Raw genomic sequence first — 8,344 nt, 5'->3', positions numbered from 1 at the left:
TGAATAAGAAAAAAAATCTTATCATTTCTTATCCAATAAGAAGTGCCAAAATCCATCTCCTCCATGAATTTCTATTTTTCATGAAATATGAGAAGTGACTTCTTATAAAAAATATTATTATTATTATTATTTATTTTAAAACTCTAATCAAAGAGAGAATCTCTCTTCACTCCACTTTCTAACCAAACAATCCTTGGATGCAGCTTGCATTTGAGAAGCATACAAGATACAATTTACCAAATCATGTATTGGAATTTATATGGACCGAGATTTTTATGCTAGGAATCAAATGTCATGCTAGATGTGTTGCTGCTGTTCATTTGGACCCTTTTCAATGATCATTAAAAAGGGCAACCCAAAATCATAAGAGAATTCTATAAACTAGTTAGTGTTTCTAAATCAGTCACATTAACCCAATGGCATCCAGGGAGAGGGAGAAGGCCGCGGGCGATTTCGAATCAAGAGCCTTTCTTCAAGTCCCAGTCTCCTCTACTTTCGGTCTCTAGAGCCGCCTGATGGCGATTTTCTCTTCCTCGTCGTCGGAACCATCGGAGACGGGCACCAGGGCGTGGATCCTCCACGGGCTGGTGGTCGGTTCCGCCGTCGCCGCGGGGGTGGCCGGTGGCTACGCCGCCCTACGCTGGTTCGGGAAGTTCCGAAGCAGGGTGGTGGGAATAATCCCCGCTCGCTTCAACTCCTCGCGCTTCCAGGGCAAGCCCCTCGTCCCAATCCTCGGCAAGCCCATGATCCAAGTAAACCCTCCTCCTTTCCTTCTCTCCTTTGTGTAGTTCAAGAACTTGAAGTGTTGATTGGTTTCTTGACAAGAATATCTTACAAGCTCTTAGTTGGAATCAATGAAATCTTGATTGCATACTAGGTATCAGTATCTTGAAATTTTACAGTTTTGGTCAGAATTCTTGACCTATAGATCATGCTTGGAATTACATATGTAACAACGGGTGAGTTGTGGTCGCAATTTTGCCAACTATGTGTCGGTAGACTAGTTGTCTAAAATTTCTATCTGTAGTGCTACTTTATCCTTGAAATCTTAATCTCAATTCTTGTCCTGTTTCAAGATTATTTCAATCCCTATCACTGAGAGCTCTAAACCTATGGGATGACAATAAGTGAGTTTCAAATAGGTCTTTTTTGCCAATGACCAATCTGATATCCGAAATAGGTGGTACTTTGTGATAAGTACCTATATACGAATCAGCTGGTTATGGTTTGTGTCAAAATAACCTTAGTAACCAAAAAAAGAAAGAAGGAAAGAAGCTTTCAGAGAGTCTATAAGCTTATATGTATGATCTGTTAATAAACTATTTGGAGCAAAATTTTCGTAAGAAAACCATGAGAACATTGACTGAGAAGTGATCTCTAAGCAAACAACCGATACACAAGTCAGTTTTTATGTAAAGCATGCATTAGTTATGTGATTTAGAATACAAACGATTAAAAGAGGATTTCTGAGATTTGGATGTTGATGTGTACAACACTAAGCTGTTGTATGTACCAAATTGTTTTGGGGTTGCAACTCTCGCTTTTAACAAACTGTATCATTTTACTGGTTCTAAAGGTTTAAAAGAATGGTATGTCTTTTTTTGTGTGTCTTTTTGGTTATTTATTCGAACATGAGTAATGGTTATGCATATGATTTTTGCATTTGAATACAGATTTATGCTGGGAGGTAGTGTCTTCTGTTAAGATAAGGCAATACTTTGGTTCTGCATGAAAAATGTGCTTTTCTATGTTACCTTACTTTAGAACAATTTAGTTTGTATGTGATGGGTTGCAAGAACTTTATGTTCTACAGTAGCACATTCTTAACACTTGCTGGTATTTTGCGGTAGTATCTATTGATATAATCCTCTATTGTATTCACCTTTTTGTGTTATATTACTGTTGTAGAGGACATGGGAGAGAGCAAAGTTGGCTTCTTCTCTGGAACATGTCGGTAAGCATATGTACCTGATTGAGATTTACTTCTTTCTATAGCTGTTCATATCATACCATGGATAGGTGATTGCTTATAGTGTGTATATGTACAACCATGTTTTAGAGCAGATGCTTTTCTCTGCAAAGATGTTTAAGATCATAGCCTGTCATCTGACTGTTGTCTTTTAGACGACCATTGAAAAATAAACAAGGTAAAGTTCAGTCAGCAGACACTGGCTTTCCGTTAATCAGGACAGATCTACAATCCCAATTTTGACATAGTAGATCAGATTAAGGATTCAAGTATTAAAGTTTTGTATAAATCAAATATCACATTGAAGTATGACAAATCAAATTTAAGATATATTTCATTAGGCAAAAGTAGTAGATATATGGACAAGAGAAGAAAAGAGGGAAAAGGGAGAAGGAGAGAAGATGCTTTCCTGAGGTAGATAGGTAGGCTGTAGGCAGACATAAAAGGATGGAGAGAGAGAGAGGCTTCCTGTTCTTTTCTTTTGGTCCCTCTAATTTTGCAAAGATTAAAAAAAATATATAACTGAAAGGACAAAGAAGGAAACAAACTTGAGCTTCCTCTACAAACTAACATCCTATTCCTCGTAGTTGAATTTTATAAGCCACATACATTTGTCTAAAATCCTTTTTAGCAGCATTTGTCCAAAATCTGCGGAGACGTGAGTTGCATTTTCGGTAGAATTTCCTGCCAGTCTAGAAACCCAATTACCAAAGGGAAGGTAGTAAATTTATGGCTCACATGGCTCTGTTAGATTATAGGCATGTCCATCACAAAATCTTAGCTTCTGCTATTTAGCTGCCTTGCTTCCATACACGTTTGCTTTATAACTAGATCCACAATAAACTTGAATTTCCAATGCAACCTTGAAAAATCTCATCACGTCAAGTTCTTATATTTATAATGTGGGCAGATATGACATGCTAAGAGTGCCAAGACTAATTAGTGTGCTTTTGGTCCGACCAAGAACTTCTTCCTCGACATTAACCAGCCAAACTCATCCTGCATAGTTGTCAATTGGTAGATTAAAAGAGTGTGGATCACATTTATCTTTTCATGTGTAGGGAGGATTGTCAATAGCTAATACGAGAATGACCAACTAGCCTTAGCCCAAATAATTGGTAGAGTGATCCATTTGGAGGCGATCTTTGTATGAAATCTTGAAGTTAATGTTGTTTGAGTTACAAAGCCATGGGCAGATGGTAGGCCTGAAGCCTCCGTATCCAGCCTCTCTTCTCAAATACCAAATAAATGCTAATGCAAGAGTTATCACTCTTCCCAGCTTTTGTTGGAATACCAACTTAAACTTTGTGTATGCCTTACCTTGTAATGATTTCCACATTTTAAAACTATTAAGACTTTCGCTAAATGATATCATAATGATTTTTTTACTCTCATCCACACCTGTTCACAGGTCAGACAGCCTACTCGGCCTGCTCGAACCTGAAGCCATTTAGGCAAGCTCGAGCCAAATGTTTAGGCCTACCGGCCAGGCTGGGTCAGGCCTATAAAATAGGCCCACTTAATGAACAGGCTGGGCTCAAGTTTCAGGATTAAAGCTCAGCTTGATTTTTTTTTATTTATTTTCTTGTGTTATTTATATATGTTTGATGTGTGTAGACATAATTGACAATTCCTGTTGATACGTGAATTTAATCAGATAATAAACATGTTGTAGGTTGTTCTCAATATTTAATTATTCATATTTAGGTTTTTAAAATATTTTAAGGCTTTTTTAATATTTTGTACTTAAAAATTTAAAAGGTCATGAAATCCGAGATCTGGCTCTAAGTTTGAGTAAGAGCCATGCTTGGGCCTAAGAAAATTGTGTTAACCTTTGGGGAAAGCTTGGCCTAGCCCGACCTATGAACAGGTCTACTCTAATCATAGGATATTAGATAGATTAGTAGTATGATGCAACAGATACAAGCACAAAACATTTACTTAGATGTAGTTTACTACTATTGGAGCTGCTGGTGGGACATGACTTCCTGCTGCTATGTTATCTTGGAGAAGCTCTATCGGAAATGTGTGCTAGCGAGAGTCCTGGTCATGTAATTTTCTGGAGCTTAGTTCATACTATATAATTCATCAAATACTTGAGTTCATAACCAGATGGTGACGCTTTTCTTGGTCAAATTTTCTAATATGTATCTGTGATGATGATCATATATTTTTGGTAGTTATATATGCTTTCATGAAGGAAAACAGATGATTAATGCTTTCATTTTAGTTCTTTGGTCTGTCTATGGAATTATAACTAGTTGGTTTATGTAATGGTAGCTACAGTCTTTACTGTGTAGCAAGAAAAACAACAGCCCTTACTAGATTTGATCTCTTTCTGCACCAGTCGCAGTGCTCATTTATTTTATTTCTTAGGTTTGTCTAGTGGCAACGTTGTGAGTAGCTTTCTGGTTTATATAATGGTAAATTTACAGTTTTTACTGGATTTGCTCTCTTTTGTGCCAGTTGTGGCGACAGATGATGAAAAGATTGCAGAATGTTGTCGAGGATTTGGAGCTGATGTGATAATGACATCAGAATCTTGCCAAAATGGTAAGGGGATCTCATGGGATGTGTCATGCTTTTGAGCGATTTCGTAATATATATAATATTCATTGTTCAATTTGCAGGCACTGAACGCTGCTGTGAAGCTCTCCAAAAGCTCAAAAGAAACTATGATATTGTTGTGAACATTCAAGGAGATGAACCCCTTATTGAACCAGAGATAATAGATGGTGTAGTTCAAGCGTTGCAGGTGCTTGAATTATTTACTATGGAATTGCTTGTGGAATTGAGATTTCTTACTTTTTGGTCGAACCAAACAATTTGGTACTATAGTATCCTTGTGCTTATTTAATTACTTTGTGGGCTGTAGAGAGCTCCTGATGCAGTGTTCAGTACTGCTGTCACATCTTTAAAACCTGAAGATGGACCTGATCCCAACCGGGTGAAGTGTTTAGTGGACAAATTTGGTTATGCAATATATTTCTCTAGGGGTTTGATTCCTTATAACAAGTGAGTTCTATGGTATATGTCAGTTGAACCATGACTTTGATTTATCTTAATCCATGAATTGCTGTTTCCTGATATGCTCATACATTTTAAAGGTCAGGGAAAGTCAATCCACAGTTTCCATATCTACTTCACCTGGGCATTCAGGTTTGTGTTTTTTTTTTTTTTAAGAAAAGAAAGGGAATGTTTGTGAGTTAATGCTCTTCTTTTTGTGCTGTCTGTGTTGTCATATATCTTGTCCAAGGATGGTTTGTCTGGTTGTGTTCTAGGATGCCTTTTTAATTTACAATCCTATTTTTGTAATTATCTGCTAGTACTGATATTCCTTTTTCTAGTCAGAGTTATGATTCAAAGTTTCTTAGGATATATCGGCAACTTCCACCCACTCCATTGCAACTAGAAGAAGACCTAGAGCAACTGAAAGTTCTTGAGAATGGATACAAGATGAAGGTAATTCTGAACTATTTGCAACTTATTGGAATCATATAAGACCAATGACATTCGTTATTGCTTATTTTTCAGTAACCTACTTTTTTCAAATCTTTGATTGTTATTGGCATTTCCATCTACTTATCAGCTTCTTTTTGTTATGAAATATCAAGATTTGAACTTTTTTATGTTAGGACTTACTCTTGTTTCTTATTTAATTTTCATGTACTGTTCAACAGAATGTTCTTCCACTGCTGTGCCAGTTGGTATGGGAAGTAATTCCTAGGATCACTGAAACATTAGATTTAATGTCTCACATTTCAAATGCTTGTCAAGATCTAAAGTAGACAACATAAATTTAGAAAAGACTTGGTAATTTATGTGATAAATTTACTCCATCGGTTATAGATTGGTAATAAAACATAAATATTTATAAGGTTTATCAAAATGCCAAATTGACCAAGTGATTTGTCATTTTCACAAAATTCACAGTATGGGTTGCAAGTCCTAAAATCCTTTAATGTGATTTTCATGCACCTAAATCAGATATAACATTAATTATAGCTGTACTTTCTTAATTACTTAATGAATAACCCAATAACTAGCATGAGGCTATGATGAATGAGAACTTCTGTTGGCATCACAGGCATTACTTCTGCAGATGTGTTGTATTGGAGACCTTCCCATGTGGTAATATGCATTGCAGAAGGATCTTAAGCAATTCACAGATACTGTGTCAATAAAAAATTCACAAAAACTTACCTATGTGAAAATTTTGAGTAAATATTACTCCAATATCCCTAAGGAATATTTAATTATAGCTATATTAGATAATCAAATTGATGGTAAATTTTTGCCTTGGTACATATAATAATTGCTTGAGATTTCTAGCATGCATATCTGATACTTGGTAATATGCTTGTAGATAAAGGGAAGAAACTTGCATTCTGGATTTTGACCAAAACCCACCGAGTCCCCCCAAACCCATTGATCAAACAGGTTTGGTTAAGGGCTTGTTTGTAAATAGATTGCATTTGAGTTACTCAAGACTGGCCTGATTATAAATGAGATGGATTCGGGTTTGGCCCTTAGACTTAATGACTCACTACAAGTTGGACAAACCCTTGGAACTCAATAGTAGCCCTCAGGATAGTGATAATAACATAGTGTACCATGGGCTAATCAGAATGTACTTCAAGTGAATAGGAAAGCTGTGCAGTTAATGGTTAGAGAGAGAGAGAGAGAGAGAGAGAGAGAGAGAGATCTTCTTGGCCCTATTTACTTTTAAACTTTTAGAGGTATATGACTAACAAGTGAAACTATAAATTGGTTGGTAGGTTGGTTTTAGATTTATTATTTTCAACCCAATTATAAATGGGTTGTGGATTTTTGACCTAACCCATTGCTACTCCGAATTCATGTTTTAAGAGAGAAGACTTGGAGTAGTAGAAGCATATATCATTCTGCCTCATAACACTCCTTGGTTGAAAACTTTATTTTTCTCTATGTTTCCAAACCATTCATTGTATCCAAAATATTTACCAACAAAGGTAAGTAGTCTGCTAGTTGATGAGCATAAGGAGTCCTAATGCCTGCAGGTCATTAAAATCAATTGCTATATTTTACAATATTTATGTGCCAAACTATGGACTTGGTTGGTGGGAACTTGAGTGAAGCATTTTAATTTCTTAGTCACATGGTTACTTCAGTCATAACATGAAAGGTTGTTCTGTTGTTTCATTCAATTTCATATTAAAAGATCATGCAGGTTCTAGTTAGACAGCAAGAAAGTATCCTTGTGCCCATTCAATTGCACAGCAATCCGTAAATTAGTGCTATCCAAGGATTTGAGTGCCAGATGTGTTGTCCTGTAATGATGCATATACCATATCGTCTAGGAATCAGGGTATGTGACAATCCCTTGGCCTAGAATGATCTCATACCGCTCAATACCCAGCTTGAAGGTGTTTTACCACCCCTTTGTTTCTATTTGAAGCCGTGGTGGCCAACATCTTTGTCAATAGGCACCTATTGGGGTGCATAGCGGACTGAATGAACACTGATACGGATCTGTGTGTTGTTTTTCAAAACCCTAGTGCTACTTGCTATCATATTAATGACTTTTCCAGAGATGTCGTATTGTGGGAAAAATGATTTTCATATTCTAGAACATGTTTGGTCTATTGCAGGTAATCAAGGTTCAACATGATGCACGTGGTGTAGATACTCCAGAAGATGTTGAGAAGATAGAAACACTGATGCGACGAAGAAACATCATGTAAGAAGCGGGAAAGATTGCGTGAAAAATCTGTGATGCCTTTATGGGAAATAACATGCCATTCCAATGGGTTTCTTCAAGGTGGTTGGTGTACTCGTTGACTTGTCTTTTATTAGTCTCTGACCTGCAGTAATTTATTCTTTCCAATTTTGCCGATTCCAGTTACATGCAAATATGAGGATTGAGTTAATTTGCATTGAAGAGCGATTACAAAATGGAGGAAAGATAGGAGATGATTTGGCTGTTTTCGAGTTGCCAGTGCAATCGCAGAAAAAAAAAGGAAAACACCATGGATGTTTTAGCTCTGTGATACTCAAATGAACAATAGTCCTGAATTGAAATCTTTGCCAATTGATTAAAGTGCATCCGTTTTGTACAAATTTGACATTATGTATTTCATCGTTTGAGATGCTAATATCTGAGCTCTAGGTTCTAATTTGGAGGCCCTGGTCATCTAAAAAGAGTGAAATCCCTGACAAAATGCATGATTATCTGTTGATGATAATCTTGAAGAAGACATGTTGTGGGTGACAAAATGTATTTTTGTGAGTCGCTCAAAATTTGCCTTGTTGAATGATTGCTTGAAAGGTTTCTTATTACTATTGAATTTATAGGTGCGAGTTGGTCAAGTCAAGGTCAAGAATTAACGCTTCCTG

General features: G+C 36.5%; 1 protein-coding gene across 3 annotated transcripts; it reads left to right on the top strand.

Moving 5' to 3' along the window:
* The first annotated feature begins 336 nt into the window (after positions 1-336).
* On the top strand, positions 337-8,134 carry LOC105048368 (3-deoxy-manno-octulosonate cytidylyltransferase, mitochondrial). 3 transcript variants are annotated; one of them, XR_012142475.1, is made up of 9 exons: positions 343-752; positions 1,909-1,954; positions 4,436-4,522; positions 4,600-4,724; positions 4,845-4,984; positions 5,077-5,128; positions 5,321-5,431; positions 7,600-7,769; positions 7,851-8,134. XR_012142475.1 is itself a non-coding variant. In XM_073260275.1 (8 exons), the coding sequence occupies exons 1-7, from the start codon at positions 516-518 to the stop codon at positions 5,410-5,412; spliced, it is 756 nt and encodes a 251-aa protein (XP_073116376.1). In that variant the 5' UTR covers positions 337-515; the 3' UTR covers positions 5,413-5,431; positions 7,600-8,134. The 3 variants fall into 3 exon arrangements, 2 of the variants coding, with proteins under 2 accessions (XP_073116376.1, XP_073116375.1); XM_073260275.1 differs by having other exon boundaries at positions 337-752; positions 5,344-5,431; positions 7,600-8,134; XM_073260274.1 differs by having other exon boundaries at positions 341-752; positions 7,600-8,134.
* Positions 8,135-8,344: the final 210 nt, after the last annotated feature.

The sequence above is a fragment of the Elaeis guineensis genome, chromosome 7, assembly GCF_000442705.2.
Source record: "Elaeis guineensis isolate ETL-2024a chromosome 7, EG11, whole genome shotgun sequence".
Taxonomy (NCBI): domain Eukaryota; kingdom Viridiplantae; phylum Streptophyta; class Magnoliopsida; order Arecales; family Arecaceae; genus Elaeis; species Elaeis guineensis.
Note: the sequence above shows the minus strand (reverse complement) of the source record. Positions and strands in the feature narration are given on the sequence as shown.